The sequence below is a fragment of the Talpa europaea genome, assembly GCF_964194135.1.
Source record: "Talpa europaea genome assembly, chromosome: 11".
NCBI lineage: Eukaryota > Metazoa > Chordata > Mammalia > Eulipotyphla > Talpidae > Talpa > Talpa europaea.
The window spans coordinates 74,887,087-74,911,407 of NC_140078.1; the positions used below are offsets into that span (position 1 = coordinate 74,887,087).

Consider the following 24,321-nt stretch of genomic DNA (forward strand, 5'->3'; position numbering starts at 1 on the left):
ATACAAACTGAGGGACTTAGCTTCTCCTGCCTTCTGTGTTCTGATCTGTAAGATGGGGAAATGTTAATGGTACTTTGCTAACCACTAAACTCCGGTTTAAGAAATAAATGAGAACATGTACAAATAGTTTTTAGTATGCTGCCAACGTAAAGTATTGGAGGTGGTTCTGACTATTCAGATGTTGGTGCAGGCCGCCTGGCTTGTCCATTAGAAACTCAGGGGCTCATGCTTTTAACCACCACACTATTTCTAGTGAAGTGATCTGTCTGTGCCTAGCAATCTTCCTTTCCTTTCCTCTTGGAAGTAGCTCTAGAGCCTGACATGCCCAATGAAGGTATAGGTGGCCTAGCCTGTATTTTCCCTACCTCTGTCAACCCCAGCAGGTGCAGCGGGGCCAAGCAGGTGGCTGGAGGACTTGTCCTCTAATTAGAAGCAGTCTCCCCCTGCCCATTCTCAAAGCCTGGTCTCTGCCTGTTTGCCCCTCAAGACCCCCACTGCCATGCTTCCTGATTCCCATAAGCTTTGCCCTAAGGCCCTGGGTATTTGAGTGGGATTGTACTACACACACAGCCTCCCATGTCTGGAGAACTCTGGCCTCCTTCCTGCCTGTGGCCCTGCCTCTCAGTCCTACCTGCTGCCAACCTACCTTTCACCAAAGGGGTGCCTGGGAGAAGGGCAGCTAGCCGATCGCTCACTAGACAGCAGTGAGATGCCCACGCAGGTTGAAGGTGGGTCTTTCCTCTCCCCTTTCCTTATTTTCCTGGGGATCTTGCTTCTGACATCCCTGGATGTGTTTGTTTTAGCTTTAGCTTCTGTTGCAAAATATGTGTCAGCTCTTGGCACAAGCATCTGCCTCCCCTCTCTCCAAGGAGGACTCTATTTACTTTACTTTTTCTGAGTTGTAATTTATTACTCATCCACTCTCCAGAATTTTGTCATTTATAATAGTGATTTAACTGATTCTTTATTTCCTTTTGATCTTTATATTGTAGGAAAGACCCAGAAACACAAAAGAGAATCATACAGAGGGGCCCATAGTCATCTGCCACAATAACCGATATCCTCCTGTCCTGTGCCATCTGTCTCTCTGCCTTTTTTTGCGGTAATATTTTAGAATAAACTACATGTATGTCATTTTATCTATAAATACTATGTTCTCTTGTTTTTTTAATTATCTAATTTTTATGACTTTTTATTTTGAATAATTTTAGAGTTACAGAAAAGTTACCAAAAAAGACTTCACTCAGCTTCCCTAGTGTTAACATCTTATATAGCCACAATACTGTTATCAAAACCAGAAAATTAACACAGCACTATTAACTAAACCACACACCTTATTCAAACTGTCAAGTGTCCCGCTAATAGCCTTTCCCTGGCCCAGGATCTCCTCCAGTCTGCAGCCCCCTCCTCAATCTTGCCTTCTCTGTTATGACCTTAACTATTGAAGAGCCCTAGTTGGGTGTTTAATAGAACATCCTTGAATCTGGTTTTAGCATTTGCTCTGTTAACTGATATACAGGCCATATTCAGAGCTAGAACTGGAGCTCGCGCCAAGTCTCTGTCAGGAATTTAGATGGAGGTTATGTATTTGGGACAAGAAGACTACAATAGTGAGGTAGTGCTCTCAGTGCTGATATCAAGGAGTGCACAATACCAGTGTGCTGTGCCTGGTGTTGTTAATGCAGATTACATGGCTCAGGGGCTGTTCACCAGGTTTCTCTGATGTTGAATTTCTAGTATTTTACTTTTGTAATTGCTGTGTGTGTCAAGGAGGTGTTTTGAGACTAAGCACATATCCTGCTTCTTATCTTAATTTCACCCACTCATTTTAATGGATCTTGCCTGAAACAAGATCATTTTAATGGGTCTTGCATCCATTAATGGATCTTGCCTGAAACAACTATTTGATGTTTGCCAAATGGAGATTTTCTCCTTTCATCATTACATCTAGATTATTAATTGAATTCTACTGTAAGGAAGATCTGTCCCTTCCCTATTTGTTTATTCAGTTATTGACATTAATGTTGATTCATGAATATTTTATTCCATGGATTATAATCCATTACTATTACTTTTTAATTTTGCTACTCAAATTATCCCAGATTTAGTCTTTGGGAACTCCTTCAGGTTAAGAACTTCCTTACATTCTCACTATAAGGGGTTCCACACTCATCTTATACTTTCCCTGCCCCAACCCTGGAAGAGAAGCCCTTGGCTCCTTTTAGTGAGAATGATACTTCAAAACCAGCTTCAACAATAAGGAAAATTATCTCTCACAGCAGGAGGTCCAAGGGCAGGGACCCAGGATGTCCCCAACGTCCTTTTATCCTTTGTGTCTCTCCTCCTCAGGCCACCTTGGCATTCTGACTTTGCTCTTAAGCTGCTTTCTTCATGGTCAGCAGGTGGCAGGCAGCAGCCACGGGATAGCATCTTCCTTTTCTCTCCAGTGGGTGGGAACGTGGAATATGACTCCCTTTGGTCTCCTTGGTTCTGTTCAACTAGCGTGACACGCGGCACCAGTAACTAGGCTCAGAAGTAGCTCTCTATTGACTGGCCCTCTGGAGGTCAGAGAGATTTTGGTTTCCTTTGCACCTCATGGGTACGGGGTGGGGGAGGAGTGGCTATCTGGACAAACGTGGCTTGGTATTAGGAAGAGATGAGGGAGGCATGGATGTTGAGCAAAAACAGTGTCCTCTCTGTCACTTATAAATGCAGTGCACTTGAACCGGGGGCCAAGTTGCAGAGGTTGATGACAGACTGTGGCCCAGGGCACCACTTGTGACAACATCAATCTGGTCGCAGTGTCCAACTTTGGTTGAAATTTTCTGCTTAGACTTAAAATCCTTTTTCTCAAATGACTGTGATGAAAAGTGACAGATCCTGCCTTAGCACTGATCATCTTTTGCTTTGAGTCCAATGAAGGCAGCCAAGTGTGTCCAAAATGTTTAGAATGCCACATTTCACTGTACATCCCACTGGCCCTTTATTAACCATCTGATGCCTTGAATTTTTTTCCTTTCCTTGTTGCTAGACACTTCAGCTGAAGTGTCCAGCAATTAGGTTGAACTAATTGCTTTTTTCCTACTTTAGAGGTGAAGAGCAATCTTTATAAGGTTCAGTTAATCAGCCATTTCTGACCTTCTCCACCACCCTGTGAGGTAGGTGCTGTACCCTTATTTTTGCTAACAGGAAGTCTGAGTTCAGAAGAGATACACAGTAAGTCATGGAGCTGGGGTTTGAGCCTGAGTCTATCTGACTCTTTCTTCACTTTCCCAGGCCACATACACCCTCTTTTGGAAGCTGTCTCAGACTCAGAGCCAGGGACTTGGGGGTTCAGAGCCAGGATAGTTTAGGATGTGATGTGACAGTTCTTGGGTTTCCTTTTCACCTTCTTTGTATCCCAAACAGGATGCAAGAGGAGCTGGATACCCAGAAATGCAAACAGGTGTAGATCCAAAAAAAATGTCACAAGGAAAGCTTTGTCTCTCTTGGCAAAGAACTGGAAAGAAGCCGCCTAGCAAAGCAGGAACCTTTTTGACAATAACACCGTCTTCCTGTAAAACACCAGGGAATTGCTTCCCTATCTCCCCCTCCTAGTTTCAGGAAAGGCAGAATGAATAGCCTATACATCTACCTTCACCTTGTAATAACCAGGTCCCACCCCTGCAGCTCTCTCCCATCCCTATTGGGGCTTATGGGAGGCTAGGACTCCCCAGAGTACTATAACATAATACACAAAATGCCCAGGATTAGTCTCAGCAAAGAAAGAAAAGATATAAAGAACAACTAAATGGAAATGTTAGAACTGAAAACTGCAGTAACCAAACAATAAAAATCACTGGCTAGAAGAATGGAGCTGACAGAAGAATCAGAACATAAACATCCTAATCTGTCATTCCTGTGCACATGCAGCATGGCAGGAAGATCCCGTGCTGGAGCCGGCACACTGAGCCTAGCACAGTGCCTGGGCCACAGTGAGGGTTTGAAATGACTCCAGAAAGACTGTGCCAACACCTCTTCTTTTTCCTTCTCTCTTCCTACAGGCTTTTGCTAATCCTCCGTGAGCCTGTAGGGATGGGTAAAACCCACCAGGCCTGTGGCACTTCCCAGCGGCCGTCATCTCACTAGCGCCCCACAGTGGCATTAGGATGCACCTCTCAGCCGTGTTCAATGCCCTCCTGGTGTCCATACTGGCAGCTGTCCTGTGGAAGCATGTGCGGCTACGTGAACATGCAGCCACTCTGGAGGAGGAGCTGGCCCTTGGCCGACAGGCCCCAGAGCCCACCCCAATGCTGAGGATCGACTACCCAAAAGCCCTACAGATCCTGATGGAAGGTGGCACACACATGGTGTGCACGGGCCGCACGCACACCGACCGTATCTGCCGCTTCAAGTGGCTCTGCTACTCCAATGAGGCGGAGGAGTTCATCTTCTTCCACGGCAACACGTCTGTCATGCTGCCCAATCTGGGCTCCCGGCGCTTCCAGCCGGCCCTGCTCGACCTGTCCACCGTGGAGGACCACAACACCCAGTACTTCAACTTTGTGGAGTTGCCGGCCGCTGCCCTGCGCTTCATGCCCAAGCCTGTGTTTGTGCCTGACGTGGCCCTTATCGCCAACCGCTTCAACCCCGACAACCTCATGCACGTATTCCATGACGACCTGCTGCCACTCTTCTATACCCTGCGGCAGTTCCCAGGCCTGGCTCACGAGGCTCGGCTCTTCTTCATGGAGGGCTGGGGTGAGGGCGCACACTTTGACCTCTACAAGCTTCTCAGCCCCAAGCAGCCACTCCTGCGGGCACAGCTGAAGACCCTGGGCCGGCTGCTGTGCTTCTCCCATGCTTTTGTGGGCCTCTCCAAAGTCACCACCTGGTACCAGTATGGTTTCGTCCAGCCCCAGGGCCCAAAGGCCAACATCCTCATCTCTGGCAATGAAATCCGGCAGTTTGCACGGTTCATGATGGAAAAACTGAATGTGAGCCGTGCAGGGGTCCCCCTAGGCGAGGAGTACATTCTGGTTTTCAGCCGTACCCAGAACAGACTCATCCTGAATGAGGCAGAGCTGCTGCTGGCTCTGGCCCAGGAGTTCCAAATGAAGACGGTGACGGTGTCCTTGGAAGATCACACCTTTGCCGATGTTGTGCGGCTGGTCAGCAATGCCTCCATGCTGGTCAGCATGCACGGGGCCCAGCTGGTCACTGCCCTCTTTCTGCCCCGAGGGGCAACTGTGGTTGAGCTATTCCCATATGCTGTCAATCCTGACCACTACACCCCATATAAGACACTGGCCATGCTGCCTGGCATGGACCTCCAGTATGTAGCCTGGCGGAACATGATGCCAGAGAACACGGTCACGCACCCTGAGCGGCCCTGGGACCAGGGGGGCATCACACACCTAGACCGGGCCGAGCAGGCCCGTATCCTACAAAGCCGTGAAGTCCCGAGACACCTCTGCTGCCGGAACCCAGAGTGGCTCTTTCGAATCTACCAGGACACCAAGGTGGACATCCCATCCCTCATCCAAACCATACGGCGTGTGGTGAAGGGCCAGCCAGGGCCACGAAAGCAGAAGTGGACAGTTGGCCTCTACCCAGGCAAGGTGCGGGAAGCCCGGTGCCAGGCGTCGGTGCAGGGCGCCTCTGAGGCCCGCCTCACCGTGTCCTGGAAGATCCCATGGAACCTCAAGTACCTGAAGGTGAGGGAGGTGAAGTACGAGGTGTGGCTCCAGGAGCAGGGGGAGAACACCTACGTGCCTTACATCCTGGCCCTGCAGAACCACACCTTCACGGAGAACATCAAGCCCTTTACTACCTACCTGGTGTGGGTCCGCTGCATTTTCAACAAGCTCCTCCAGGGACCCTTTGCAGATGTGCTGGTGTGCAATACGTAGCGAGGGCGCTGTGGCCAGACCTTAGGAAGGTCCCTGGGCCCTGCTAGTTCCCTGGGGTGGCTTCTGGGATTGATTCCTTTATTTATTGAGCAGACCTGTCCCGACCTGTGCCTCCTGACTCCTTATTGCATCTGGAGTATGGGGTTCACAGCAGTCCTCTTTGCACTGGTGCAGTGGGACCCCACCCCTTTTCCCAGTCTGACCATCCTTACCCGTGGAGGCAGTCCTTAGAGGGAGGAGGAAGAAAAGGAAGAGGAAAGAATCCCAAGGGATCTCTGGCTGAGTGGTGCTGTTCCCTAGTGAGTCTTCCAGGCCGGTATCCAGATCTGGAAATTGGGAGTAATCGTGGTGGCTTGGGTGGTGGTTCCTCAGCTTCCGTCATCATGAAGTTCCCCTGTTCCCCAGTGAAGGGTGTGTTTGGAACCTCCATTAAATGGTTGTGGACATCTTGGTCAAGTCTTTATTGGACAGTAGGAAGGGGGGCTAGTAGTCAGATGCCCTTTAATCCTTATTGTCAACCAAAATGCGACATTGGGAGAGGGTCGAGGACTGTGAAGATAGGCAAGCTGTTTGGGCTTTCCAGCCAGCTGGGTAAGCACCACATTTCCATTTCAGGGGAATAAAAGCATGGAAGTCAGTGGGAGAGGGCCCCAGTGAGGAAGGGCTGTCTCCACAGTGGCCTTCCTTGGCTCGACTGAACATTCAGACTCAGAACCACCAGAGACCACACCTGGCGTCGATGCTCTCAGATGAATATAGGACAGGATGCTCAGCAGGGCAGCGTCGAGCAAGTTCCTCCACAGGGGGAGCCGTCACGCTAGTCTGGGGGCCATTCTCTTACTCTTTACCCCGGTGGTTTTCTCCAGGGCAAGGAGACAAGACCCACATAGGTGGTGGTTAGGGGTTGGGGGGGGGGGGGGACTTGGATTTAGAAACCCCATAGAAACCATTACCTTTTAAACAACAGTCAGTTCCCCAGGGTCCCTAAAGGCAGGGCTAGTTATAAGAATTATCACTTAGCAGATCCTGTAGCTGTGTGGGGTCCTACCTGGTGGTTCATTCATTGTCCTCCAGGGAGATGTAGTTTATCTCCTGGAGATTGTTTTACCATCAGCAGTTTTGATGAATACCATGTGTAGCATGTATCCTTCATCTGGCTGCCATGGAAACAGCCAGAAAGTTAACCCATGATCAGAATTGTCCTCAGAGCAGGAAGAGTTTTGACCTCTCTTCGTAGGGAGGCCGCCATGCAGTTCTGACCCTTGTGGAGGAGAGAGAGGGGAGGTGGAAGGGCCAGACCCTCAGGGCACAGCTCAGCTCAGACTGATCAGGTGTTGGGCGGAAGCTGTCCTTAGACAAGTGTCCTATCACTGAGAGCCGCCACCATGGAATGTGGCTGCAGGCCAATTCACGGTGGATACAGCGCAGATTCGAAAGCCTTAATCTCATCATCATAAGCCTGTATGACCCCCTTTTTACCCAGAATATCTTTCTCCTTAACTGTAGCCACCATCTGCCACCATCTCAAACTGCCACCATATTCCACTAAAGATTCAGCTCACCCAAAGTCTCAGACATTGAAGATGGTGTAACCACTTGGAAAACCAGCTGCCCTAGACCTCAGCACCTCCATTTCCAGATGCATATCCAAGGGAAAGGGCCTCGGAGCTTGTGTGGCAGAGTGCGTGGGCACTGAGTGGCCTTGAGGGAATGTCAGCTTAAGCCTCCTGTGATTCCTGTTTACATTTTTTTAATATATGAATTTTTTAAAACTAAGTGAATTCTGATTAACATCTTAACGCCCCCCCCCCATTCTGACTAGCAACACAGTCAGAAAATTGTGTGTTCTTTACCAAAGTATTCTCATTTCTCAAAACAACTAATTTAGAAGTTGAGAAAATTCTCTATTGAATCTTGAGAATGAAAAGTGAAACTACTACAAAAAGATATAGTCCTTGTCTTATAGGCACTTAAATCTAGTGGAAATAATCAAACGATCTGTTTCTGAATGCTGGGCCATCAGACTTCTCACATTCAGGCAGGCCAGCCTTTTTCTAAGGTTGTTAAGACTGAAAACAAAAATAAAGGATGCCCAATGAAACTGGGATTTCAGATAACTGTCCCCCAACACCATGCAATATTTGGCAACAATAACTTTTTTCCAATTAATGTGAAATGGGTGGGGGGAGGGAGAGATTTGCTGTATGACCATCACGTTAATAACCCCAGTGCTCCCATTTTCCAATTGAAAATGGAGACACTGGTGGACAGGAAACTCCATCCTGCTGCAGCTACAGTAGGAAGCAGTGATGATACCAAGTGCCAGCAAAGCTACAGGGAAGCTGGATCTCATATATACAGGCTGGTGGGAATGTGAAACTCTTCTCTGGGAATAGTTTGGCAGTTTTCTAAGAAATTAAGCACAAACTTACTATATTAGCATGAAATTTCATTCCTGGACATTTACCCCAGAGAAATGAAAATTAAGAAATTATGTTCACACAAAAACATAAACATGAATGTTCAGAGCAGCTTCATTTCTATTAGCCAAAAACGAAATGACCCAGATTTTCTCCAGTGGGTAAATCATAAACTCTGGCACATCCATGAACTACCACTCAGTAACAAGAAGGAGTGGACTATCCATACCGCCAGCCACCTGCATGGGTCTCAAGGGCATTTTGCTGAGTCCCTCATGCAAGATCACGGAGCAGGTACCTGGTGGAACCAGGATTTAAGCCCAAGCCCTTTTGAGTCCAGAGCCCCTGCGCCAACCACGATAGCATTCCTTCCTACATTTTCCTTCATCTCCTTGCCAGGTGTTGCCTCCTCTGCCCTAAGGCCTTCCAAGTGTACAGTCCTGCAATCCAGCACCCTCCCAGCCCGTCAGCTTCCAAGTCCCTAGGACCCACCACCACTGCATTGTTTTCCTACAAAGACTGAGTTTCGCCTCTGCTGTTGTGTGACCTCTGCAGAACCCGAGTTTCTACCTAGAGATGCCTTTCGTCTCCTTACTTTCCTGGAGACTCAGTGATTCTTCTCTGGTCAGCTGGACAAAACCAGAAGTTGCCTCAGCACTCGCTTACCCACTCTGAGAGACTCCAACCCCCATACCCAAATGCCCTACCAGGCTCCAGGCCCCTGAATGGACATCCCCTGACCAGTACTAACCAGAACTCCAGATAGACTTGGGTCACATACTGCTGGGGGGCTGGAGTAGGGGATAGGGGCCAGGAGGGAGGGTTGGCAATGCAAGGAGGAAGAGGAGAGGACTGAGAAAGAACTATACTGCCCTCAGTCATCATAAGAAATCTGTGTCTTGCTCCTTGAACCTCCTCCCATTGGGTAGACTTGAAGGGGTCTTGGGCAGAGTAGGAGTAGTTGCAGGGGAGAAAACCCAGTGTCCAGGGAGAGACAGACTGGCGGAGCCAAAAGTCCAGACATCTGGATGTCCCTTGGCTGTGGTGGTCCAGGAGTGGGGATTGCAGGAAGTGACTACCTGAGCCAGCCAGGTAGCCCAGGTGGGGACCTCCCATTCATCCCCAAGGCCAGGCCAAGGGGACTGCCCATGATGTTCCCGAAGACCCCCCAGGCGCTTCCTTGTACCCTGCCCCACACAGGCAGAGCTCTTCCCTGGCCCACGGTGCTGCCCTTGCGCATCTGTAGTAGTCTCAGTTACAGAGGCCTTGCTGACCAAGCGGAACCAATACACCCGCTCTGGGTGCTGCCCTTGCGCATCTGTAGTAGTCTCAGTTACAGAGGCCTTGCTGACCAAGCGGAACCAATACACCCGCTCTGACAACCAGGCAGAATATGTAAAACTGGGCCTGTCTCCAAACATCTGGAACATGTGGCCATCTAAGCACACAGCCTCTAATTCCTTCCAAATCCTGTGCTCTCTGGGAAATCTGCACAGTAAGATGTACTGAATGTATGAAAGTGGAAGAAGGAAGCAACAACACCATAGCGGTTGGAGCAAGGGCTTTGGAGTGCTAAGGGCTTGGGCTTAAATCCCAGTTCCACCAATTACCTGCTCTGAGGCCTTGGGCAAGGAACTCAGCCTCTCTCAGCCTTGATTTCCTTAAATATCAAATGGGAGCAATAATGCCTATGTCATGGAGTTGTTACAGAGGTTTGCCACAAGGAACATAAGGCGACGCTCCTGTTTGGGGGGGCTCTGCTGTCTCCATCTGCGCTTCCTCAGTCAAGGCACCCCCCCCCCCCAACTGAGGTTGTTCATCTGTACAGTGAGGCTCGCACAGCTGCGGTTGTAAGGCATTCACAGATCGTCTGTGTAAAGCCCTTGGCACCATGCCTGGCTTGTAATAAATTAGTAATTGCAGATCTGGAATCCCATATTCAAATCTCAGAGGCCAGATGTGATTCAGAATTCTGGGTTTTTCAGATACAGAAAGGTAACAGAGCATATACCGTGAGTTATGCAATACTCAGAGCTGAGGTTACACCCAATTCGCAAACATTGGTGTTCCTGCCGTGAAATGTGTGAATAGTCTTGCCTGTAGGACATGAGTTTTGAACATATGAAAAAGCTTTTGCTTTTCAGAACTTTGGTGATTGTTGGAATTGGATCTAGAGAGTTGTGAAGCTATGTTACTATCATCAGTCTGTCCCTCTTGGAAAGACTATCATTCTTTGGAATAGCCCTTTTACGGTGGGGTGCAGCGGAATAGGGTCAAGCAGCACAGCGGCTGGTGAGTGTGATGGCCTCGACAGTCTTTCTTGAGGCTGACTTGCCTTGAGCCCCCCTACTCTGCAGACCTACCCCAGACCCTGTCCTCACAGCTTCTTGAAAGTTGATAGAAATACCCTGATCTGCCATCCCTGTCTGTTTGCTTCACTTGGCACATTGCTCTCATTCCAGAGGTAACGACTGGGGGAGGCATAGGGCCAGCAGCATGCACTGAGACTGTTTCTCAAAATGATAAAAAATGGATGAAGTTTCAAGTTTGCAGGAAAGACAGTTTATAGACTGAGCAGACTTTAACGAGCGCAGAGCAACAGGCATGAAGCCAAGTGCATGTGAGTATGCTTGGCAGAGGGCTGCAGTTAGCTCTTCCACATTCCGGGGAACTGGCCCTTTGTTCCCAACTCTGAGTCCAACAGGATCAGGAAGGAGAGTTGTCAGAGCAGTGGAGAGAGTGGAAGGAGCATCTTCACTGGTGGTCTTGGACTCAAGACTTACTAGCACAGGTCTTGCCTGGGTTTGAATTCTGGTCCTTCTGCCTGCAAGCTGGGTTACCTTGGGCAAGTCACTGAACCACTCTGTGCCTCTTCTGTAAAATGGAGATAGTAATCACACCTACCCTTTGTGTTGTGGTGAGATTAAATGTTTTCATCACTGTAAACCACTATCATAGCACCTGGTCCAGTCATTACAGTGTTAGTGGGTAAACATTTGTCAGATGCTAACTATTGAGTTGCCAAGCCCAGTTCTGACCCCAGAGCCTCTGCTTTTGAATCCAGTACTCTCTCGCTGCAGTTATTCCTAGAGCAGTTCTAAAAATAAGATAGAAAATGTTAAGGATGTAGATTTATATAATTGCTGTTTTGAGACAGAAGGTAGGGACACTAGTTGGAGAACATCACATTGAGAGACTGCACCCCAAATTGGAGCTGTTTTCAGCTGGAGCTAAGGCTCCATTCATCCTGGAGTTCTGCAGACCTGGGCAGAGTGGACCAGGAGTCTTCCTGAGCCCTAGAGAGAAGAAGAGGCCTGTGTCTGCCCATGTGTTCACATCAGGACAAATGTGGATCCTTCTTTCTCTCTCTCTCTCTCTCTCTCTCTCTCTCTCTCTCTCTCTCTCTGTCTTTCTCTCATGCCAAGCTACCACTGGGAAGATGCCCCCACTCCTTTCACAGGTAGTGGCCAGACCTACCTGGCTGGGGACAGTTCTACTTGCCTCCCTTGCTTAAATTTCATGGGCACGTGGTATGGCTATAAAGACTCCCAAATGAGATCACCCCAAATAAAGGCTGTTGATTCAGAGTTTGCTATAGCAAGAGAGTCCGCACTATCACCTGCCTTCAGCAGAGACGCAGAGGCAGCCCGAAGAGTCAGGTGTGCCCTGACTGGGGTTGTGGGCATAAGAGAGAGGCAGTGGGGTGCCTTATGTAAGTGTCTAGGGGAGCCAATTTGGCTTCTCTGGTTGGTCCTGAGTTGAAAATGGAAACAAGGAATAGTGAAACTGGCAGTTACTAACCAAATCTTGACCATCCTGGGCTGATAGCTACATTGTGGGCTGGGCTGGAGGATGCAGAGGTTGTGGACTATCATAGATGTCCGGCCTTTATCCAATTGCACATCCCGTCTTAGCAGTGAGGCAATGTTAGTTCTGTTTTTCAAAGGGCAGATTAAGTCACAAAAATAGAATGAATCTCATCCTGATGTGAGAGCCTAACTCTGATTAATGTTTCATTTCTTTTTTTTTTTTTTTTTTTTTGTGGGACCCTCGCTGGTGGCCAGGGATCAAACTGGCACTGCAGAGGCTGCGGGCAGCCTCGCAACCCAGCGCTCAACCGCTGCGCCACCAGGGGCGGCCCTAATGTTTCATTTCTTAGATCTGAGTCCACTTTCAGCCAGTCTCTGGACCAAGTACAATTCTATGAATGTCCGTTATTGGGATCATTTCATGTACGGGTGCAGGCATGCACTTGTGTAGGCATGTACATGTGTGAGTGCAGACATATGCACATACCACATACACCTGTGTACTTCCACGGACTCACACACACGGCAGTCCAGCTCTGTATGCAGGTGGGATGCACAATTTTACAGTGTCTGGAGCAGTTCACAGGACATTCTTATATGTATTTATTGGTGCAAGGGAGTAAATAGCCAGGGTTGAGAAGGCAGAAAGGAATGTAGAGAGATAGAAGCCCAATAACCAACACCGCCTCCACCATCCCAAGCAGGAGACACATCCCATAGCTTCCATGCTGTCTTCCCAGTTCTGGCTTTTCCCACGTGTCTTCAAGATGGGTGAACCCAAGAAATGTGGCTGTTAGGATCAAGGCTCATCCACTCAGGTCATGCAATGAGGGTACCCCCAGCACAATGGGAGCCCCACCTAGGCAGCGGGGGGACTCATAGGTCCTCATCCCTGAAGACTGTCAGGTTGTTCTTCCGGATGTGATGCAGCAGGACCTGCCCCCGCTGCTCCAGGGTCTGCAGAACCCGCTTCAGCCCCTGGGCCCCACCTTGGCTTTCCCAGAACACCGGGTCCATCTGCAGGGACTTGAGCAGCATGTTCTGTAGACACCCCGACTCCAGAACCTTCACAGCAGACTCAGGAAACCTGGAGGAAGGTCCCCCCAGCCCCATAACAGAAAGGAAAGACAAAAGTGGTCTCAGAATGCTCCAGTGAAAAGCAAAGCTAGCTGGCCAGCCTCAGCTCAACACCCCTGGTGACATCCCGAGGGCTCATGCCTGCTGACCAGTTATCAGAGGACATTCCACCTGCTCTGCTGTGAAAGCAGGGATAGAGTTCTCAGATGGGCCCCATCCCATGAGTAGCCAGGTGAATCAGCTGTCCTTTCCTGGATGAAATGCCTGCAGCTCTGCTTGGCATATGGCAGAGAGCGCGTAGGAAGGCTGAGCTGCCTGTGAGAGCAGAGCAGGGGAAGCTCCCCAGCCCAGTCCTGCGCCCTATCACGGTAGCTGGTGTTCTGTGGGGCCGGGAGGGCTCTGGATATTATGGGGGGTAGGGGAGAGGGAAGGCACTTCAACTAGCTGTTGAGGGCCTGATGGCTGTATCCCCTCTCAGCTTTCCCAGGCACTTGGCCCCAGCCTGAAGCTCAAATGTGATCACGTTTTTCTGATGGACTGCTTAGGGCCCTTGGTTCAAGGTCCCCCAGCATATAGCAGGGCCATCGAGTCACGGTCCCTGAACCTCTTCCCAACCCCTGACTCTTACCCATCTATGCCCTCCAGTAGCCGAAAGTTCAGCTTGTCCTCGGGGTGCTGCAAGTTCCCAGCATTATCGATGTAGACCAGGCGAGATGGATCACTGCTCCGGACCTCCGGGAAGAAGAGGGAAGAGGCAGGCGGGTAAGGGGGCAGCCTAGCTGGCCTCCATGGGGTTAAGGGGTTTGGGGGGCTCTAGGCTGTCAGTTCCACCATCCACCCTGCTACTACCCTCCAAGTGCATCTGGTCAGAGTGAGGCAGTGAGGACACTAGGTCTCTCTGGGGAAGAAGACAGAGAAGCCCTCCACAGGGGGCACCTTACCCCCTGTAGGAGACAAGGCCGTTCTGCCACACCAGCCCCTCCTGAGGGCCTCAGGACATCGCTTCCCACCTGGGCTCTAGTTTTAACAGGAGGCTGATCATCACCAGCCTTTGAGCCATCAGGGTCCTTAGTGTGAGCCTGTCTCTGCCACCACCCAGCCTTGGAAACCCCCGTCCTGCTCCAGACACAGTTTCCTCATTTACTGGCACGATGGGGACATTGACTAGACAATATTCTCAAACTCTGCTTCCAGGAGCCCCAGGGGTTCCCTGGAGTCTCAGGGACAGGGGTATCAGTGGAAACAAGACTGGGGAACCCCAGCATCATATGATCCCTGAAATTTGCCAACAGCATTATCTGAAGGAGACAGGAAGCCCCGGGTCTGGGGGACCAGGGAACGTACCAGGATGTGGACCAGCCGCAGCTCGCCTGGGTTCCGGCACTTCTCTCGGAGCCTCTCTTCTACACAGGGGTCTGAGGGCTCTGGCTCAAAGCCGCAGCAATAGCGATCCAGGCGGTCGTGAACCTGAGGGGACACCCATTTTCCTCAGACATGTGGCATGGGGCCTGCCTGAACCACAGGGCCACACGCTGGGTCCACAGTGGTGCTCACACTGGTCGGCTTGCCCTGCATACCTCAGGCCAGCTGCTTAATCTACAGCGCTGCCCCCTGGCTCCGAGGCCATTGGGCTGCAATGCTGACCCTCTATCTCCCCGGGGAGTTGCACATAAGTCCACTTTTCCTCAAAGCAGCAAATGCGGCATCAGAGACCCCTCCCTTATGAGCATTTACACAACTCCCGCTGGGTGGGCAGCTTTCTCCCGTCAGTCGGCTGCATCAGCGCTGGGGAAGAGCGGGCATTCCCCCTACGGGCTCATTCTACACCGATGCCTGAAGTGGGGACTCTCTACTGTGGTGTGCCCCACCCCCAACACACACAGCTGCAGGCAACACAACACTCTGAGTGGAACAGAGGCCTCTCACCACATTCCCACTCTCTCGCTTACAGTGGCCCCTTCAGAAGGGAGAGGCCTGCCTGCAGGTTAGGAATGAAGTAGGAGGATCCGCTGCTGGCCCTGATCTACTCAAATGTACCTGCTGTGTGCATCCAAGACAAACAGGTGGAGAGAGAAGGCCTAAAATCAGAGGTGGAGTAGTCGAGAGGGAGGCTGGGGAGCCTTATCAGCTCCTAGCTGTCAGATAACTAGGGTTTCCTTTTGCTCCCCACTTTATCACTCACAATGTCAACAACATCCAGCCTTGTCTCAGGAAGCAGCAGGTGGCTGCCATGGGTCAATTTCCTTGCTCATGTTTAGAGGGGAGTGGGGGAGGGGGAGGAGAGAGGGAGAAGGCATGGAGAGCTGGAGAGAGAGAGGTAGTGAGGGGGTGAGGGCAGGAGGTGGAAGGAGGGGAAGCAAGGCAGAAGGAGAGAGAGAGACCCTCTCCCCAACCACAGGCGAAAGCCCTTCCCTTTGGCCTGATTGAACAAATGAGGACACGCCCTCCTCCCCCCGGCCAGGCCCGCAGGGCTGAGGCACTACGCACAGACCACTGAAACTGGGGTGGCCGGTGATGGCCTCAGGCCTCCGTGTGGAAGGAACACAGACCAGCCAGCTGGACCCGATGCAGCCCTGTGTCCTCCGAGGCTACCCGGACAAGTGGCCACTGAAACAGCTGAGGACAGAGCCCCCGTTTGCACGAGAGACCCCCTGCCCTGTAACTGGTGTTAAATCCATCCGAGTTATTATCACGCCCCCCCCCCCATGTTTCTCCATATTGTTCTTGAACTTAGCAAGGGAGAGTATTCCGGGCTTTTACACACACCCACCCTCAGCAGGAGCCACTTAGGAGGCTGCCATAGTGGTTTTGTGCAGGGGTCATCTGCCCCAAGCCTCAGGCCAGAAGCCACAGCACCAGCTTAGGATGTGGGTGGACAGACCAGCAGGTGGGCTTTGAGGAGATGGTTGAGAAGAACCAGAGCTTAGCTACAAAGACATCTGGAGAACACTCTAAAACGTTAACAGCAACACAAAACTAGCAGCCACTGAAAGGTGACCCCACCAAACAAATGTGATCCCGACTCAGAAAGCCTTGTGGGTCTCCACTAGAGCACCTTTCATATTAACACAAAAGGGGAGAGGTACTGTGATCGCCTCCACAGTTAGGAAAGGCATTTGGGGAAATTTTACATCCATTCCTGACAATAAAAATGAAACAAAGCAGGAATAATGAAGACTTCTGCATATCTTCAGCCAAAAGCCAGCATGGCATTTAATGGTGAAACACTAGAAATTTTCCCAGGTCTATAAGAAACACTTCATGTCCATCACCCCATTATTATTTACTGTTGCTCTGGAGGGGCTCCAGCAAATAAAATGAGTGAGAGAAAGAAGAGGCCATGAGAAACAAGGTGCATTCATTCAGATGAAGTGATGGATAAGCCAGGCAACTGTGAGAAGCAGTAATGCCAGGTTAGCAGGTCTCTGGTAACCTAATTACAACACAGAAGGAATAGCCTTGCACAGGCTGAAGCTACCAACCAGAACATTTGATGGGAAGAAAGATCCCATTTTTAATGGCCACAGAAGGTGAAATACCCAGGAATAACCCAGCTAAAGAAAGCATCCAGATCCTTTCTGAGGAACATGAATAAATGGAAAGACAGTCTATTCTTGGCTAGAATGACTCTATATTTTTAAGATGTAAAGTCTTTTTACATTAGTCCACACAAATTTAATTTGATTCCAATAAAATGCTGAAAGTACTTGGGAAGAAGTAACAAGTTGACTGCAAATTTCAGATGAGAAGAGCATATTTTTGCATGTTTGAAATCTAATATGCAAGAATATCAGAAATTCTAAAAAGAGCAAAGAGAATGATCAACCCCTCCTAGTTATTAACATTGATTATAACGCACAATAATTCAAACAGTGTTATTCAGGCATATAAATAGATCCTTTACTGAAACAGAAAAGAGCCCAGAAATAGACCTACATACATATGGAAATTGGCTATATAGCAAAGACAGCAATTCAGATCGGGGGAAAGACTTAATTACTCAACAAATGGTGCTGGGATATTTGGGTTGCGATCCAAAAAAAAAAAAAAATCGTTTTTTACCGTATCTCTTTCTCCATGAAACTTCCAGATGGGTCAAAGATATTTGAAAACACATAAGAGAACGTTTTAAATAACCTTCAAGTGAGGATCGCCTTTTAAAAAGGAACATACTGGGCCTCCCCAGTGGCGCAGCGGTTGAGTGCTGGGTTGCGAAGCTGCCCGCAGCCTCTGCAGCGCCGGTTCGATCCCCGGCTGCTCCCCAGCCACCGGAGGAGGGTCCCACATGGCGCGCAGACCTCTCCTGCCGCCCGCTGCTCCCCTCAGCAGTGTACTTCGGTCCTTCTGCCTGCTCTGCTCCCTGCTCTGGCTCTGGTGAATTCTCTCACCCTCCCGTGCTTCTGACTGTACCCAGTGCTTGTATAAATAAATAATGTTTAAAAAAATATATAAATAAATAAAATAAAATAAAAAGGAACATACTAACCTAGAAGTCATAAAAGAAAAGCTTGATAATATTTAACAACACAAATTTTTTCTAAATTTCTGCACAGCAAAAGGACTACAAAGTTTAATAATAATTGAACCTGGGCCTCCGCTGGTAGCGCAGGCGGTAGAGTACAGCGCTGTGAAGCTGTGCGCAAGCCTCTGCAGCGTGGGTTTGATCCCAGCTGGCCAGTGAGAATCCCACATGGCCCAGCAGACCTCTACTATTTCACCCGCTGCTCCCCTCAGCAGTGTATTTCAGTCAGTCTACCTGTTCTGTTCCCCGCTCTGTCTCTGGTGAATCCTCTCACCCTCCTGCACATCTGGCCTGCACCCTGGTCCTTGTATACATGAATAAATCAATCTTTAGAAAAAAAAAATCGAACCTGAGAGAAATGATCACAATATAATGAAAACAAAAGCCAAATTTCTTTCATCTATCAAAAGCTCTTAAAATCATTATGAAAAAAGGGCCTTCCCTTGTGGTGCAGGTGGTTGAGCGCTGCGCTGTGAAGCTGTCCACAGCCTCTGCAGCGCCAGTTCTATCCTGGCCGGCCGGCGAGGGTCCCACATGGCTTGGCAGACCTCTCCTGCCTCACCCGCTGCTCCCCTCAGCAGTGTATTTCATCAGTCTGCCTATTCTGTTCCCCGCTCTGTCTCCGGTGAATCCTCTCACCCTCCCGTGCCTCTGGCCTGTACCCCGGTTCTTGTATAAATAAATAAATCTTAAAAAAAAAATCATTATGGGTGCGCAGACCTCTCCTGCCGCCCGCTGCTCCCCTCAGTAGTGTACTTGGGTCCTTCTGCCTGCTCTGCTCCCTGCTCTGGCTCTGGTGAATTCTCTCACCCTCCCGCGCTTCTGACTGTACCCAGTGCTTGTATAAATAAATAAAAATAAATCTTAAAAAAAAAGATTTATTAAAAAAAAAATCATTACGAAAAAAGGCCAACAATCCAACCAACAGAGATAAACAGGACTGGGGAAGAGGAGGAGAGAGAAGGCACGTCCAGGCAGTGCTGCGGGATCGCACCTGCACCCAAGCTCCAGAGGGTTTGCACTTGGGCCCCTGCCCAGCCTCATTGATCCCTTTTCTATTGCTACATAATGAATGCCCAGGAATTTAGGGGCTGAAAAGAACACATTTATGATCTCACAGGTCTCTTGGGTCAGAAGTCCTTCACATCCCACTGAACCCTCTTCTCAGGGTCTCACCAGGGCGAACCCCAGGTGTCACCAGGGCCACATCCCAGCTGTAGTGGGCTCCTCTTACAACCTCCTCCAGGTTTGGGCACGTCTGTAGTTGGGGGACAAGGACCCGGGATCTCTGTTCCTCCTAGAGGCCTTCCCTTCCCGCCAGCAGTGCATAGCATTGCTGTTTACTTTCTCCCTTGAGGCCAACAGGAGATTCTCTCTTTGAAACACATGCCTGATTAGGTCAGGCCCACCCAGGTATATGACTCAGTTTGGTTGAGCTCTTGGGCGGTTTCCATTCCCCACGAGAAGAGCTTGTCCCAGACAGTGCTGCTCCCTCAGCCTGGGCCTAAGAGTGAGAAATGAACAGCAGCCCTGAAGCCAACCCATAGCTTGGAGCCACGGTCAGTTGATCTCAGCTTCTATATACCCCGATTCAAAAAATAAAGAGCTGGTGTTCTAAGCCATAGAGTTTTGGGCAGATTTGTTACATGCATTATTTCAGCAGTCACTAAAACTGTTCCATGGGACTTGTGAAACATAGGGTAGGTGGCATGTGTGTGTGTGTGGAGGGGGCGTTATGTGCAGTGGTTATGTACATTGTGCCTGGGTAAATGGTGTGCTGGGATCCCCAAACAGAAAAACAGGGTTTCTATTGGATAAATCAGTGCCAACAAGCAAGCAGCCCAAAAAGGGCTGCACCTGGGGTTGGTGCTGCTCCCTCCTAAGCAGAGGTACCTGGAGTTCCTATGCCAGGAAACCCACATGCTGAAGCCCCGCCTCTAGCTGACTTGCCAGTGGTTTCTAGGAAGACAGCAGCAGCCAGACAGGGGTATTTGACTTGACCTGGGTCCAGCAAGTCAGGGAAGAGGTGGCACGAGGCCAGCCAAGTAGCATCTGACCACACACCCAACCAGCGTGTGCTTTGGCTGCTGAGACTTCCGTCCCCACAGCAGGGCCTGGCAGCTGAGGAGGGTCCCACACCACAACCCCAGAGCAGGACAGAGGGGCTCTGTGTAGAGCCGGAGGTGGTGCTCGCACTGGACGGGGCTCCGCAAGGAGGTGCCTCTGACCTCAGGGCCCCGGGCAGCCCTGCGAGCGGCCCCTTCGCCTCCCTCATTCATGGCCAGCGAAACAGTGACTGTGATTCAGAGGGTGAGCTCTCAGGTCAGACATCCAGGCTGCGTCCCAGCTCCATCAGCGACTGACCTCGGCAAGTGACTCAACCTGTCTGGGTCTCAATTTCTCAACTTTAAAATTGCGATAAATGTGGTATCTCCCTCATAAAGTTGCCATGAGAATTGGATGATTTGATTCCTTTAAAGTGTTGGGGACAGCGTCTGCTCACTGTTGAGCGTGTGTCACCCACCAGGCATGCCACTAAGTACATGCACAGACGATCTCACGTGCAGAAAGCACACAAGGTCGGCGTTACCATCTGCTGAAGACCAGGCTCCCCCAGAGACAGTCTTTGAGACAAGGCTCCAAGCAACAGCAGTTTGCTTGTGAACCAACTCCAAAAACACAAGCTAAGAGCAGAGAAGTGAGGTGGGGAGCAGTGACCACTGTGGGTGAGTCCAGTCCTGGTGGGGGACTCTGAGACACGTAGAACATGCACTGTAGAGCTTCCTCAGCCAGGGCACCGGGGCCTTTCCACGCCAGCTCCAGCAGTCACTGAGGAGGCGTCATCAGCCTTCTGGGGATGTCCAGGACTGTCCTGATCTCAGTACTGAAACTTCTAGGTCTGGGAACCCCCTCCGTCCCAACCTGGCTGAGGGGTCACAGTACCTGGATGCTAATTCCCCCTGCACCCAGCCAGCAGTGCTGGCTCTAGGGCCTAGGGCGAGCCCACAGAGGTGAGTGCTAGTAATTAGGAGTTACCACACACAATAATCATCACCCCCAAGGGGCTGGTGCCAGGACACCCAGTGCCATTTTGGAGGCGAGAAAAGTGAAGCAGAAAGGCAAAGTCATCCACGGTGTCATACAGAGTTAAGTGGCCCGGGAATAGGGGTCACACCCTATGCTAAAGCCCATGATGGCCTCTGGGCTCCATGTTCCTCCCACAAACCAGCAGAGAGACAGACTGGAGGCCCTGGAAGGGCCTGTGCCCCAACAACAACTTCCCTAGTGAAGGGTAAATGTAGATGGCCAGGCTTTCACACCACTAGCCTCTGTGGCTATCACCCGCAGCCTTGAATGCAGGAGACGCCTGGGAGTGTGGGCGTGGGGCATGCGTGCCTGATTGTGGACACCTAGCGTATGGTGTGGACACGCCTAAGTGGGCACACGTTAGCCTGGAGGTGGAGGATATAAGGGCGGAGTCACTCAGAGAAACAGCTACGGCGGAACGGCTAGGAGAGTGAGACCACAGGACAATCCCAGAGAAAGCCGGGAGGAAAGAGCACATAGAGACAGCCCAAGTGCTGTCTCCCTGCTGCCTTGTTTCCCTGCATCCTATTGAAAACCTGTGGGGATGATGCCAAGGGCTCCAAAGATCTCTTTTAAGCTGCCTGAACCAATGGTGAACCTACCCGGCCTAGGATGGTTGCACAACACCTAGGATGCCCAGGAAGCCCAGGCCTCGCCCTGGCACAGCAGGGACCTTCGCTGGCCTGTGCTGGAGTTCCTGCTCATCCTTCAGGACCAGACTGGACAAGAACGTCGCTTTCACTCTCTGGCTCTCCCGCCCTCCCTCCCCCTCCTTTCTCTCCCTCTCGCTTTCCTTTGTTTTTTTAATTTTATATATTTCTTACATCATTTTTCATTTTTGCACAATATATGCATTTTCATCTGGTTATAGTCCCCATACAATTCCCACCACCCTTGTTTTGATCCTACTCCCTTCTCTCCCCCCTGTAGTGTGTCTCTGGTTTATAGTTGCTTGTTGATTTTTTTATTTTATTATAATTAGTCTTTTTCCTGGTCCCTTATTTAGATTTTTTAAATGCCTGCTATGAGTGAGACCATCCGGTATTTTTCTTTTTCTTTCTGGCTCGCTTTCCTTTTTAAATTATGAAACCACCTTGAATCCTTCTTGATCCTTCCTTCAAGGATATAGTGGTATAAATAGTGATGAGCTGGTAAATGTTTAAGGCCAGCTCTCTCGGAGGAGGGGAGGGTCCTGATGGGTAGCAGGTGCTGATTGCCATAGTGTAAATACTCCCGCTCTGACCAATTTCAAACTACGAGCATGTCTGGGTGTGGAGCCCGCAAGAGATGTGCAGGAGATGAGCTGTCATTGCAGAGTATTTACTATACATGTGCAAATGACAGTAAAATGTAATCAAATAATTAGAAAGTTCTGGGTATTACCCTTGCTTCTAATTTATCCTATTTGTTAGTTTGTATAACTTCATTTTTTTTAAAGATTTATTTATTTATCTATACAAGCACTGGGTATAGTCAGAAGCGCGGGAGGGTGAGAGAATTCACCAGAGCCAGAGCGGGCAGAAGGACCGAAGTACACTGCTGAGGGGAGCAGCGTGCGGCAGGAGAGGTCTGCGCGCCATGTGGGACCCTCCTCTGGTGGCCGGGGAGCAGCCGGGGATCGAACCGGCGCTGCAGAGGCCGCGGGCAGCTTCGCAACCCAGCGCTCAACCGCTGCACCACCGGGGAGGCCCTAACTTCATTTTAAGAATACCAGTTTCACAACCAGTCATAGTATACCTGGATAGTTTAGCAATCAGCTAAACTAACAAAAATAACAAGTATGGGTGCTTGATGGTAAAAAAGACAGGGATCAGGAGGAGAGTCAGCATTCACCCTCAGGTGGGTAATTCTGTTTCCGTTTCCCCCATCCTTTACCTCTGCTGCCGTCCACCCCCACCCCACCCAGCCACCAACCTGCAGCAGGAAGTCAAAGAGTGCCAGGCGAGCCCACTCCGTGTGTTGGATGCCCAGGCATGGGGCCTGGCCTGGCCAGCTGCAGCCACTTGCCAGCAGGGCTTGGTACTGCAGCCAGCCCAGTGCCAGGGAGTTCTGGTCCTCGTCTGGGTCGCCAAGGTGCTGCACATCTGGTGCCCACCAGATAACGGGCCTCGCGCCACCATCTGTGTAGCGATAGGGCAGCACAGGGCTGTGGAAGCGCCGGGCCACAACAGGAAGGCTCCGGCGGAGCCCCAGCACACGGTCCACGTGGAAGGACAGGACCTCTGGCAGGTCCCCAGGCCTCTTGATCAGGCCACAGAGCCCCTGAAAGCAGAGCTGGCTGAGCCCAGGAGTCACGTCCTGAGGGGTGCCCTTGGTGGAGAAGCCCACCTGCAGTACCTGTCCATGGCCCGGGACCCTGGCTTTGCCCACCACCACTCCCTGGGCCAACAGCCGGAGGGCCTTCACATCAGGCTCCGTGAACCATGGGGGAACCGGCCCGCTTGTCCTCGAGCCGCCTGACAGGACAGGGGTGAGCGTTTCACACCAGATGGATCCTTGCAGCTCCGCAACAGAGCCAGGCCACTCATGGGCCCCTGAGCTCAAAGCGGGATTCCCTGCTCGCCACCCACCAGTCAGGGCTCCCTTCCCAGCTCCTGGCAGATCCCTGACTTCTGCAGGATGCGGCCCCAGGGTGGGTCCAACAGGAGCTCTCCAGTTCCTTAAAGCTGCAGTGTCATGTCCTGTGGGGGGGCCTGCGAGGGTGCCTTTCTCACTTGGTGCCTCCTGGATGGGACCATCATGCAAGGGGGTGCCCAGGTCCTTGGCTCCAGGATCCCTTGTCTTATCCTTCCTCAGGAGCACAGGATGCCGGGTACTGGGTCTCAAAGCAATGTCCCTTCTGATCCTCCCTGGGCGCTTGCTGTTCCCTGCCAGGAGCAGCCTGCTCCTGTCCACCCTCTCTCTGTGGCCTTGCTCCTGACCACAGATCTGGCTGGAATTCCTGGGCAAGGCCCAGCCTTGCCAGAGTCCCAGGTTTCTTGCCCGCTGCCTCCGGTTGGAGCTTAGAGCCTCTCGGCTATGGAGGGCAGGGCTGCCAGTTACCACCTGGGGCTCCACGCGACCAAGGTCCAGGCAAGCGGCTGGATGCTGTGGGGGGAAGTGGGTGACGGCCACCATGGACAGGGTCATCAAGAGGCAAAATGTCATCACCAACCGCTTCTTGCCACGCAGCTTTCTCTTGAGCCAAGATACCTGGGGGATGAGTTAGAAAAAGAAAGCTTGAGATCTGGGAAGATGTCAGGTCAACCCAGAAAAGAAGGGGGACAGTGAATGAGAGGCCATCTTGGGAGGAGGAGCAGGGTAAAGAGCAGAGTCGGGGAGGGGTAACAGCTATCCATCTTCAAGAGGGCATGGGCAGCCAGTCAGCTGTGTCTTGCTTCACAGCTCAGCGCTTTGCCTCTTGGGCAGCTTTGGCTGATGCCCACAGACTTGGGCTGCTGCCCCTGGAGTAAACCACCACAGTAACTCTGGTTTACAAAACATCATAGGGTCTCTCCACATCTGTCCCCACCACC

At 50.8% G+C, this 24,321-nt stretch overlaps 2 protein-coding genes across 2 annotated transcripts; one reads left to right on the plus strand and one right to left on the minus strand.

Moving 5' to 3' along the window:
* Positions 1 to 4,142: 4,142 nt before the first annotated feature.
* Positions 4,143 to 5,891, plus strand: POMGNT2 (protein O-linked mannose N-acetylglucosaminyltransferase 2 (beta 1,4-); the record flags this gene model as incomplete). Its single annotated transcript, XM_084247291.1, has 1 exon — positions 4,143 to 5,891. Exon 1 carries the CDS (start codon positions 4,149 to 4,151, stop codon positions 5,889 to 5,891), a length of 1,743 nt encoding a protein of 580 aa, XP_084103417.1. The 5' UTR covers positions 4,143 to 4,148.
* Positions 5,892 to 12,996: 7,105 nt separating this feature from the next.
* GASK1A (golgi associated kinase 1A) lies at positions 12,997 to 24,032 on the minus strand (the record flags this gene model as incomplete). The annotated part of the gene is made up of 4 exons (XM_084248285.1): positions 22,721 to 24,032; positions 14,542 to 14,664; positions 13,826 to 13,929; positions 12,997 to 13,207 (listed from the first exon to the last, which is right to left on the minus strand). The coding sequence occupies exons 1-4, from the start codon at positions 23,951 to 23,953 to the stop codon at positions 12,997 to 12,999; spliced, it is 1,671 nt and encodes a 556-aa protein (XP_084104411.1). The 5' UTR covers positions 23,954 to 24,032.
* Positions 24,033 to 24,321: the final 289 nt, after the last annotated feature.